Here is a 12,527-nt window from a genome sequence, read left to right on the forward strand (position 1 = left end):
TGATGTCACCGTTTCGCGATATATAAATCTTGTGCGTCAATCCATTCAATGACCAGACGGCACTCCTATTGCGTAATCAGCTGATCAGCGATAGATGCTCCAGAGCATGGCAGAAGGCAGACAGAGTTGCTGACCAGACCTGTCCCTATGGGGCTTACATCATCAATGAGGCGCCCCTTAACAACCTATAGCAACACAACCCCACTCTGTCTCAGTGGCTAAACCTGACACTGATGAGCGATCACCTTACAGGGCGTCCTTTGACTGCATTCTGTCTGTGGCACAGAAAGGAATAAAGATACTAACAAAAAAAAATTGTCTGTGGTCAGTGACACATCTATCCCCTGTGAGTGATCACCGCCCAGCCTCGCAGGGAGGCCTTTGGCTGGCTGCAGTCTGTGGCACAGAGATGAATAAAGATCTCTGTGATCTCTATGGCATCAGATAGCCTCTGGTGGAGGAGCAGCGTGCCATGAAGCAGACCTCCAGTGAGAGTTGACCAGATGGATCAGAGATTGAACACAAATAGACCCCCCTTAGAGCTCCACACTGAGTCCCAGTCTGATCGTGATCAACACATTCCATTAATATGCAATAAGGATCCGACCCTGCCAGCTGTGATGACGCACAAACAACGCAGCCTGGGTATTGGAGACTGGTGTTGCCTATTAAGATAAGATGAGTATTTTATTAACCACATATTTTCTTACTTTTGAACTCTGCATTGCTGGGAAAGGGCTCCTAAGTAAAGCATTTCACGGTAAAGTCTGCACCTGTTGTATTCGGCGCATGTGACAAATACAATTTGATTTGATTTGATAAACAATTCCTGGGTATTGGGGACGGGTGTTGCCTAATAAAGAGAGATTGTTGTGGGAGAGTTTTTATGAATAATTTCCCACCCCTTATGGGCTTTGATGGACGGATTCTAAACGTTGTGTTTGTTGCAGAGCTGTGGTATTCCTACGTTCACACACCCTCCCGCCTCTCCTCTCAGCGCGGAAGGGCGTCTTAAGGTGTTTATTTAAACACCCAATAGGGCCTCTTCGACTTACTGCTGCTTCCATATACTCTCTCTGCACAAGGAATCCATTTCAAACTGTGATTTCAACATGTCTCCTGAAGCAGATAGCGTTACATCATGAAGTGATTGGACCGTGAACCATTAAAACACAAGACATGAACATCGATAGAACCCTTATCGTAACATTTTAATTAGCAATTACTTAAAACGTAATGGGTAACAAAAATGAAAAAGCATTTCACAGTCCTTAGATCAGAAGGCACATCTTAGATTGATTTCATTGTCTGTCATTGTTTATTGTCTGTCATTTACGAGTGCAAGCCATCCTTTGAATGGGGACTGCAGTTACTGTCAAAGGTTGCTAGAAGGTGCATTGACTTCAAACCCTAAATGTTGGTACTGTTCCATCATGGCTATTAATAAAGTCCATAGAATGTTAAGGGCAGGCCTGTGACAAGAGGGAGTGGAACGTGCTAAAGAGTTATGTGACATGGGACTGGGGAGCGATTGAAAGATCACAAGTCCACTAACAAGGCCAATGGTGAAGTCAATCGGTAGCCTGTGACCCCCATTACAGTCCAGGCAGTCTGTAATACAAACACATCTTACATCTGCACTCTAACCTACATGAGGAATATGGGTGAGAGGACTAGGAGAGTTAGTTCAATTGAAGTTGAATGGAAGGAACCATCCCCTCAGACAGACAGACATTCCATGGCATTACCAAGAGTTCTACATGTAACAAAAGGCACTTCATTCAATCAGGAATCATGACACTAATACATTTTATGGAAACGTCATTGCTACAAACTATACAGTACATATACAAAAACAGTCAATCAAACACATATATACACGCGTACTGTATAAAACAAAATTTGGTCTGCGGTGTGAATTGATTTGTTCGGGTACTTAAAAAAGCACAAGCATAAAAGTCATATCCAAGTGATTGCTTTTTCTCAACAGCGTCATGACCGTCAACAGCGTCATGACCGTCAACAGGGTCATGACCGTCAACAGGGTCATGACAGTCAACAGGGTCATGACCGTCAACAGCGTCATGACAGTCATGCTTGCATAGTTTGGTCCAACTGCCGAAATGCCTGTTGTCCTGCAAAGGGGCGTGAAACACAACCGCCTTCATTCACCAACTTCTGAGGTAAATAAAAAACTGCTTCTTTAACGAAGTTGACAAAAATAGTCATTTGTGATGCCACACTTTGGGAAATGAGCTCAATTGGGCATTAAAACCTGAGCGTTTGTTTGAAAGATGCAGACACCCAGATTTCATTGACTACAAAAATGCTATTAGCTACAGTATAGGTCTTTGGCTTTGGCTTTCAGGTGGCACTGGTGATATATTAACAGTATATTCCCACAGCATCTGTAAATATAACCAGATGACGTATTCAACAACAATCCCAATGGATGGTTTCTATTATGACCCTATAGTGCAATCATATAGTGATCACATACCTTGTGCCGTGAGATCAGTGTAAGCAACAATAATATGTTTTTTTCTACCACATGTCAAAGCACCCCAAGAAAAGGATCAGTGTTCTTTTAGTATTGCTTCCTGTTTCTTCTCTTTCAACCGATATTCCACAGAAACATCCAAGTGTTCACAGAGTGACAGTACGGCAACAGAGTGATGATGGGAGGAGGCAATAAACAGTAAAATAACCACCCAAGTCCTCTCTCACCTTCTTCATTTCCTATCCTCTTATTTATAAAACTGTTTATTTATGTACAAGTCTTTCCTCATTCGTCTGTTTAAACATGTGACTGCATCCCCTTGCTGGGATTGGGCGCGCCCTGCTTGTCGTGTGCCCCGGAGATCCAATGGTAGCAGTCGGTGGCGGACTTGTTGCGTGGCGTGACGGCGCAGCGGGTGCAGTAGATGATGCCCAGTGCCACCATCACCACGATGAAGATGCAGAGTGGCACCAGGAGGCCTACCAGCAGCCAGTTGACACCATCCTGCTTCTGGCTGCTCTCATCCTCCTGGGGCGGCCCCCTCTCATCCTCCCCCTCCACCTCGTCCTCCTGGGGCGGCCCCCTCTCATCCTCCCCCTCCACCTCGTCCTCCTGGGGCGGCCCCCTCTCATCCTCCCCCTCCACCTCGTCCTCCTGGGGTGGACCCTCTCATCCTCCCCCTCCACCTCATCCTCCTGGGTCGGCCCTCTCTCATCCTCCCCCTCCACCTCGTCCTCCTGGGGCGGCCCCCTCTCATCCTTCCCCTCCACCTCGTCCTCCTGGGGCGGCCCCCTCTCATCCTTCCCCTCCACCTCGTCCTCCTGGGGCGGCCCTCTCTCATCCTCCCACTCCACCTCGTCCTCCTGGGGCGGCCCCCTCTCATCCCCCTCCACCTCGTCCTCCTGGGGCGGCCCCCTCTCATCCTCCACCTCCACCTCCACCTCTTTAACGCCCTGGTCGGGGGTGAGGGGAGTTTGGGGAGCCAGGGGAGGAGGCAGGGAGGGGGTGTGCTGTTTCTGGTTCTCACCCTGGCCCATCTCTGGGGGGGATATCACCCATTCATCGTCAATTCCCCCCTCTTCCTCATTCTCCTCAGCTTCATCATAGTTGGATGCGGGGACGTACTGGTCAGTGATTGGCTCCTGCCACATGGTAAGTCCTTCTTCCTGGCTGGAGGTGGTGGAACTGATCCAGAACCAGTTCCATGCCCCTCCCGAGATTGTGGAGGTGGGGAGGACTGAGGGACTGGTAGTGGTTTCGTCATCCTCCTCCTCCTCATACCAGTCAGGTGTGGGAGTTGGGGTGGGGGATGTGTCGGATGTGGGGCTGGGAGAGAGACTGGGCGTGGGTTCCAACTCTGGCTGGACCTTGGCTGGGGCATTCCAATTCATGATGTCCCAGCCGGGTGTATACTCCTCCTCTTCTTCCTCCTCCTCCTCTGGCTCTTCCGTGGGGGGGACCAGGAATGGGTTGTGGTTTAGGACTGGCTCCTCCTGGGGTGCGCTGGTGACCCAGATAATGTCACTCTCCAGCCTGGGAGGGTCTGTGAGCCAGTCCAGGGACTCTTCCTCCTCCGGGGGCCAGTCGGTGTTGGCCTGCTGGGGGATCCAGTGGTACACGGGTTCCTGGGGGTCCCACTTGGGGCCGGGTTGGCGGGTGACCCAGGGGTAAGAGGGCGTGGCTGCGGTAGTTGAGTCCTCACCCTCCCCTATCTTCCTGCATGAGAAGTGGTCAGAGAGTAGCTCGTAGCCCACCTCGCAGTAACACTCGAAGCCCCCCTCGTAGTTCACACACATCTGCTGACATGTCCCAGGGATCTGACACTCGTCGGTGTCCTGGCAGTGGGAGGGGTCCTCGGGCAGGGGGGAGAAGCCCAGGTGGCAGTGGCAGACGTGGGAGCCAGGCGTGTTCTCGCAGGCGTGCTCGCATGGGTCCTCCATGCACTCGTCCACATCCTCACACTCGCCCTCCTCGTCCGGCCGGTAGCCCTCACGGCAGCGGCACTCGAAGGTCCCCGGGGCGTTGACGCACAGCTGCTCGCAGGGGCTCTGCAGGCACTCATCTACATCCAGGCAGCCACGCTCATCCGGGGCCAGCATGTAGCCTTCGGGGCAGGCGCAGCGGTAGCCGTCCGACAGGGGAAGGCATTCGAACTCGCAGGGGGCACTGTGGCACGGGTCGACAGCGCCACATGTCTGCCCATTGTCACCGAGCTGGAAGCCGTCCGAGCACTCACAGTAGTAGTGTTCCCCGGCCTCCCGGCAGAAATGCTCGCACCCTCCATTGTCCCGATCACACCAGCTCTTCTCTGTGGTGTCGGTGCAGAGGGGCATCTCCCTGGACCACCCCACAGTGCCATCCTCCCTCAGCATACACAACACTGACTGCTCCTCCTCGGTGCGCCCCGGGCAGGGCATCGTGGCTACAGATCCAAAGGGCACGTGGGTAAGGAGGCTACTGAGGAGGCTGAAGGGGGTACTATAGAGGGCGTTGCCGCCCCCCTCTCTCCAAACCGCCGGGCACATGCCCTTGTAGGTGTAGCGGCACAGGTAGCCATCCACTGGCACCGAACACGAGCCGTCCAGCCATTTAAAATTATCATGCTGCTCGTGGGCGGCTGTGCCATAGGTCATAACCACACAGCGCGGGGCCGAACAGGTGCTGGGCGAGTCGTCCCTGAGCCAGTTGGTGTACTGGGTATCCTGGTCACCCGTAGTCCAGGTGAACCCACGGAGAGGGCGAGAGGCGGTACACTGACGAGGCTGTCTCTGGAGACCGATCCACACCCGGACCATGGTTCTGGGGCTCCGTAGCTCCACACTGGAGAAGAGAGCAGCGATCGTGTCAGCCTCCTCCTGGAGTTTGACTGTGGCCAGATTGCCTCCCTTCTCCTTGCAACTCCTCCAGGAGTCCAGGAAGGTCTTGCGCTGAAAGTAGACTACGAAGCAGCCGTCCTCGTTGCACAGAGCGTCCCTCTCCTGTAGCTCCTGGCCCAATACAGGGGGACTATAGTAGAGGAGACCCAGTAGTGAGACGACTACAGCAGCAGTACAGCGCACTGGGGAGCCCATCCTTAGCTCACTCTTCTTCTTCTCTCTCTTTTTATTTTTCTTCTCTTTCTCCTCTTCAACTTGTTTAGTATTTGTTTCTTACTTGTTTTTTTCCTTCTCATCCAAACTTTTCTCTCTTCATCTGCACTTTATCTCTCCAAACCTCTCTCTCTCTCTCTCTCTCTCTCTCTCTCCAACTACCTCACTCTTCCCTGCTAACGGAGTTCTGTGCCGGTGTTGAGTGCTTGCAGATTGTCCCGAGATTTCAGAGAGAGAGAGAGAGGGCGTGGGAAGAGAGAGAGAGGGAGGGAGAGAGAGAGGCAGTCGGAAAGAGGGAGGGAGGGAGCGAGAGAGAGCGAGAGAGGGGGGGGAGGAGCGAAGGAAAGAGGGACGGAATTGAACAAATAATTATATGTTTTTGGAAGAGGCGGGGGGTTCTCAATGTGTGTGTGTGTGTGTGTGTGTGTGTGTGTGTGTGTGTGTGTGTGTGTGTGAGAGAGAGAGAGAGAGAGAGAGAGAGAGAGAGTTGCCTGTGAGTGTCTTGGGGAGGGTTGGGGGAGGTGCACTGCACTGTGTATTTCTTTCTTTCTAAGAGTGTCGTATGGTTTTCATAAGTCAGTTTATGGAAATAGCATGGGACCCAGTCATACCCCCCATATCCCACACTCTCCACCAACACACACACAGGCACATACACACACAAGCACATACACACAAACATACACACACAACCACACACCATCCCCACCAGGCCTTCAAGGCAGATATCCAGTTATGACACTTCAAAATTGTTTTGTTTTCTTCAATAATTCCATGAGCAGGAGAATTATCAGACAAAGACCTGTCTGTGTTCCAAGAACCCATCACTCTGTCCGCTTGGTCTCCTTTCAGTCTATAGCTGAAGTTTTCTCTCTTTTCTTTGTTTTGTCTTTCTTACCTCTATCTTCTTACATTTGCAGAGAGAACATGAACTCTGTTTGCTCAAAGAGCATGTCTGTTAACTGAAAGTTCACAAAAGTTTTGAATGGATATCCTCAAAGTCTGTGGATATGGATATCCTCAAAGTGTCAGTTCTTCTTTGTGTGTGTGTGTGTGTGTGTGTGTGTGTGTGTGTGTGTGTGTGTGTGTGTGTGTGTGTGTGTGTGTGTGTGGGTGTGTGGGTGTGTGTGCGTGCGTGTGCGTGCATGTGTGCGTGTGCGTGCGTGTGTGCGTGTGCACACCCACATGTAATACATTTTGTAAATATAAAAGCAACTCACGGAATCCAATTAAGATTCCTTTCGCTCATTTTATTTGTCATCCGACACTGATGCTATAGCCTTGAGCAAGAAATAAGATACCAGCCTAGCTCACATTGCATATACAACCATAATAACAACAATCATTCCACTCACCTTGCTAATAATGTGCCTCTTGAGATGTAAGCAGTGAAAGTAGCCCAGGCCGTGCACAGGAAAGGGCCTCTGGGTTCTGTAATGAAACAAGGCACGAGTTAAAATGAGTTTGAACATTTTCTGGGGGGGTGGGTTTGTGCAGGAGCAGTCTGGGGAGGACGTAGCAGTATGGGGAGGACGTAGCAGTCTGGGGAGGACGTAGCAGTCTGGGGAGGATGTAGCTGTCTGGGGAGGACGTAGCAGTCTGGAGAGGACGTAGCAGTCTGGGGAGGACGTAGCAGTCTGAGGAGGGCGTAGCAGTCTGGGGAGGACGTAGCAGTCTGGGGAGGACGTAGCAGAATCACAATGAGCACATTAAAAAAAAACTCTGCCAAATCTCCCGGCCAAATGGCACACACCTCGTCACCTCTTAGAAAAAGGAAAAGGGAGTTAAGAGTCAGTAAAGGCTTCTGTGATGGACCGGGCGATAAAACACACACATGCACACAGCCCATTTGGTTTCTTCCGACCCATAGAAATTGCTGTGGGTTGAGGGTTAGGAGGTGGGTCTAGGGGTGTCAGGGTCTCAAAGCCATGAAGGTACACTTCTCTGATGAAACGGAAGATAAAACACACACACATCTGGGTTCTCTGAGCCATAGAAAAAGGACAGGGTTTTGGGGAGTGATGTATAGGAGGGGGTAGAGGGGTGTCGAGTTCCCCTCCAACACGTGCCGACAGCTTAAGCTGCAGTGCAGTGAAACTCTAGCCAAGCAGTGACCCGAGTCCATTTGTCCCCCACAGTGACAGACGTTAAACCGGGGGACTTCTGCAGAGCTCCGTTTTATGGCAGTTTTATGGCTCCAAGTGTTTGGATGTTAAATGGTGTTTAATGATCACTACTCCCCCACTCTAGCACCTCCCTCCTGCCCTCTAGCACCTCCCTCCTGCCCTCTAACACCACCCTCCTGCCCTCTAGCACCTCCCTCCTGCCCTCTAGCACCTCCCTCCTGCCCTCTAACACCTCCCTCCTGCCCTCTAGCACCTCCCTCCTGCCCTCTAGCACCTCCCTCCTGCCCTCTAGCACCTCCCTCCTGCCCTCTAACACCTCCCTCCTGCCCTCTAGCACCTCCCTCCTGCCCTCTAGTACCTCCCCTCCTGCCCTCTAACACCTCCCTCCTGCCCTCTAACACCTCCCTCCTGCCCTCTAACACCTCCCTCCTGCCCTCTAGCACCTCCCTCCTGCCCTCTAACACCTCCCTCCTGCCCTCCTAACACCTCCCTCCTGCCCTCTAACACCTCCCTCCTGCCCTCTAGCACCTCCCTCCTGCCCTCTAGCACCTCCCTCCTGCCCTCTAACACCTCCCTCCTGCCCTCTAGCACCTCCCTCCTGCCCTCTAGCACCTCCCTCCTGCCCTCTAACACCTCCCTCCTGCCCTCTAACACCTCCCTCCTGCCCTCTAGCACCTCCCCTCCTGCCCTCTAGCACCTCCCTCCTGCCCTCTAGCACCTCCCTCCTGCCCTCTAACACCTCCCTCCTGCCCTCTAGCACCTCCCTCCTGCCCTCTAACACCTCCCTCCTCCCCTCGCTAGTTCCTCTGTAAATATTACCAATAGGGTATCTGCAAAAAGGCATCTAACAACTATCCTTTTAGTCCCTTGCTGGGCTTTAATACAGACTCTAATCATCCTTTCAAAATGTCAAGGAATTTATCACGAGTTCCACTTACTATACGCCTTGAGCCGAGTCTGACGCAAACCATTTGAGAGTTGAGTCAGTCACTGTGACATCCTCGCGACACAATAACGTTGTTTTTTTATAGGTCATTCAGAATGGAGAATGGACACAGACACTTACTCTGCTGATTACAATCATTTATTTAACCACTGAAATTGATTGTTATCTATAAAAGAAGCATAACCTTTAGTGGACTGGGAAGATGGAGCGTTGAATGGAGTCGAGGCTCAAGGAAATTGTGTGAGAAAGTTTAATAGCTACAGTGTATTTAGTGTTATTGAGATGTTGTGCATGTGTGTGTGCATGTGTTAAGCATACATACAGTTGAAGTCGGAAGTTTACATATACTTAGGTTGGAGTCATTAAAACTCATTTTTCAACCACTCCACAAATTTCTTGTTAACAAACTATAGTTTTGGCAAGTCGGTTAGGACATGTACTTTGTGCATGACACAAGTAATTTTTCCAACAATTGTTTACAGATAGATTATTTCACTTATAATTCACTGTATCACAATTCCAGTGGGTCAGAAGTTTACATACACTAAGTTGACTGTGCCGTTAAACAGCTTGGAAAATTCCAGAAAATGATGTCATGGCTTTAGAAGCTTCTGATAGGCTAATTGACATAATTTGAGTCAATTGGAGGTGTACCTGTGGATGTATTTCAAGGCTTACCTTCAAACTCAGTGCCTCTGTGCTTGACATCATGGGAAAAACAAAATAAATCAGCCAAGACCTCAGAAAATAATTGTAGACCTCAACAAGTCTGGTTCATCCTTGGGAGCAATTTCCAAACGCCTGAAGGTACCACGTTAATCTGTACAAACAATAGTACGCAAGTATAAACACCATGGGAGCAGGCAGCCGTCATATCGCTCAGGAAGGAGACGCGTTCTGTCTCCTAGAGATGAACGTATTTTGGTGCGAAAAGTGCAAATCAATCCCAGAACAACAGCAAAGGACCTTGTGAAGAAGCTGGAGGAAACATGTACAAAAGTATCTATATCCACAGTAAAACGAGTCCTATATCGACATTACCTGAAAGGCCGCTCAGCAAGGAAGAAGCCACTGCTCCAAAACCGCCATAAAACGCCAGACTACGGTTTGCAACTGCACATGGGGACAAAGATCGTACTTTTTGGAGAAATGTCCTCTGGTCTGATGAAACAAAAATAGAACTGTTTGGCCATAATGACCATCGTTATGTTTGGATGAAAAAGGGGAATGCTTGCAAGCCGAAGAACACCATCCCAACCATGAAGCACGGGGGTGGCAGCATCGTGCTTTGCTGCAGGAGGGACTAGTGCACTTCACAAAATAGATGGCATCATGAGGAAGGAAAATTATGTGGATATATTGAAGCAACATCTCAAGACATCAGTCAGGAAGTTAAAGCTTGGTCGCAAATGGGTCTTCCAAATGGACAATGACCCCAAGCATACTTCCAAAGTTGTGGCAAAATAGCTTAAGGACAACAAAGTCAAGGTATTGGAATGGCCATCACAAAGTCCTGACCTCAATCCTATAGAAAATGTGTGGGCAGAATTGAAAAAGGAGGCCTATAAACCTGACTCAGTTACACCAGCTCTGTCAGGAGGAATGGGCCAAAATTCACCCATTTTATTGTGGGAAGCTTGTGGAAGGCTACACGAAACATTTGACCCAAGTTAAATAATTTAAAGGCAATGCTACCAAATACTAATTGAGTGTATGTAAGCTTCTGACCCACTGGAAATGTGATGAAAGAAATAAAAGCTGAAATAAGTAATTCTCTCTACTATTATTCTGACATTTCACATTCTTAAAATAAACTAACCTAAAACAGGGAATTTCTACTAGGATTAAATGTCAGGAATTGTGAAAAACTGAGTTTAAATGTATTTGGCTAAGGTGTATGTAAACTTACGACTTCAACTGTATGTGTGCATGTACACTACCAGTCAAAAGTTTGTACACACCTACTCATTCAAGGGTTTTTCTATATTTTTACTATTTTCTACACTGTAGATAATAGTGAAGACTTCAAAACTATGAAATAACACATATGGAATCATGTAGTAACCAAAAAAGTGTTAAACAAATCAAAATGTATTTTATATTTGAGATTTTTCAAATAGCCACCCTTTGCCTTGATGACAAGTTTGCACACTCTTGGCATTCTTTCAATCAGCTTCACCTGAAATGCTTTACCAACAGTCTTGAAGGAGTTCCCACATATACTGAGCACTTGTTGGCTGCTTTTCCTTCACTCTGCCGTCCGACTCATCCCAAACCATCTCAATTGGGTTGAGGTCGGGGGATTATGGAGGCCTGGTCATCTGATGCAGCACTCCATCACTCTCCTTCTTGGTAAAATAGTCCTTACACAGCCTGGAGGTGTGTTGGGTCATTGTCCTGTTGAAAAACAAATGATAGTCCCACTAAGCCCAAACCAGATGGGATGGTGTATCGCTGCAGAATGTTGTGTTAGCCACGCTGGTTATGTGTGCCTTGAATTGTAAATAAATCACAGACAGTGTCACAAGCAAAGCACCCCCACACCATAACATCTCCTCCTCCATGCTTTACGATGGTAACTACACATGCTGAGGTCTTGGTCTTTTTCCAAATAGGGCTATCTCCCCCCTACCTTGTCACAACACAACTGATTGGCTCAAACGTATTAAGAAGGAAAGAAATTCCACAAACTAACTTTTAAGAAGGTACACCTGTTAATTGAAATGCATTCCAGGTGACTACCTCATGAAGCTGATTGAGAGAATGCCAAGAGTGTGCAAAGCTGTCATCAAGGCAAAGGGCGGCTATTTGAAGAATCTCAAATAGAAAATATATTTTGATTTGTTTAACAATTTTTTGGTTACTACATGATTCCATATGTGTTATTTCATAGTTTTTATGTCTTCACTATTATTATACGATGTAATTATTATTTTTTTTATAAAGAAAAACCCTTGAATGAGTAGGTGTGTCCAAACTTTTGACTGGTAGTGTATGTCGGTGAATGTGCACATCTGAGTATGTGTGTGTGTGTGTGTGTGTCTGTATCTGTGCTCACCAATGTGTCTAAAGACTGTTATTTATCTCAGTGACATCCCCAGGCCCCAGGTAGACCAATCGGTGGTACCAGGCCGGGAGTGAGGAATAAGGCTAAAACCACTCCAGCTCCCAGCCTCCCCAGAAACTTCCATATCACATGGTTAAGTCCTATGAGGCCTGTTATTCCTGGCCCCATCCACAGGCAATCTGTAAATCGTATTTTCCTTTCCTCCCTCACGGACCCTTGTTCTCAGCCACAGTCCCAGAGGTAACTAGTGTTCCCTTCCTAACTTCTATGGACCCCTGCTACTTTGATCCCGCTACTGCCATTAAAATAGTCCCCTTCAGAAGTTTGCCAATGTCCTAGTTACCAACTTTCAAGGAGGCCTGTTGGTGACTAAGACAAGGACATTGGACAAAGTTCTAAAAGTTCTGAAATTTTCAAGGAGGCCTGTTGGTAACTAGGAAAAGGTTATTGGACAAAGTTCTGAAACGTTCAAGGAGGCCTGTTGGTAACTAGGACAAGGACATTGGACAAAGTTCTGAAAGTTCTGAAACTTTCAAGAAGGCCTGTTGAGAGTGAATTGAGAATGAAGTAAAAATCCAACTGTACAGTTATACTGCAGTCTTGTAACACTAGCTGTATGAGGCTAAGCACTAGCAGAAGGAGTGAATGAGTGTATCAGAACATGAATCTACTCTCTCCACTGGAATTCTCTGCCTCTGACCCTATTATGGGGGCTGAGTCACTGGCTTGCTCATGCTCTCCCATGCCGTTCCCAGGAGGGGTGCATCAAGTCGTGCCAGGAGTTTTTTTGTATACCCGA

General features: G+C 48.6%; 1 protein-coding gene across 1 annotated transcript; it reads right to left on the minus strand.

Moving 5' to 3' along the window:
* Positions 1 to 1,193: 1,193 nt before the first annotated feature.
* LOC121571012 (complement component C1q receptor) lies at positions 1,194 to 5,795 on the minus strand. Its single transcript, XM_045222209.1, has 2 exons — positions 3,187 to 5,795; positions 1,194 to 3,154 (listed from the first exon to the last, which is right to left on the minus strand). The coding sequence occupies exons 1-2, from the start codon at positions 5,569 to 5,571 to the stop codon at positions 2,798 to 2,800; spliced, it is 2,742 nt and encodes a 913-aa protein (XP_045078144.1). The 5' UTR covers positions 5,572 to 5,795; the 3' UTR covers positions 1,194 to 2,797.
* Positions 5,796 to 12,527: the final 6,732 nt, after the last annotated feature.

Source organism: Coregonus clupeaformis, chromosome 8 (genome assembly GCF_020615455.1).
Source record: "Coregonus clupeaformis isolate EN_2021a chromosome 8, ASM2061545v1, whole genome shotgun sequence".
NCBI lineage: Eukaryota > Metazoa > Chordata > Actinopteri > Salmoniformes > Salmonidae > Coregonus > Coregonus clupeaformis.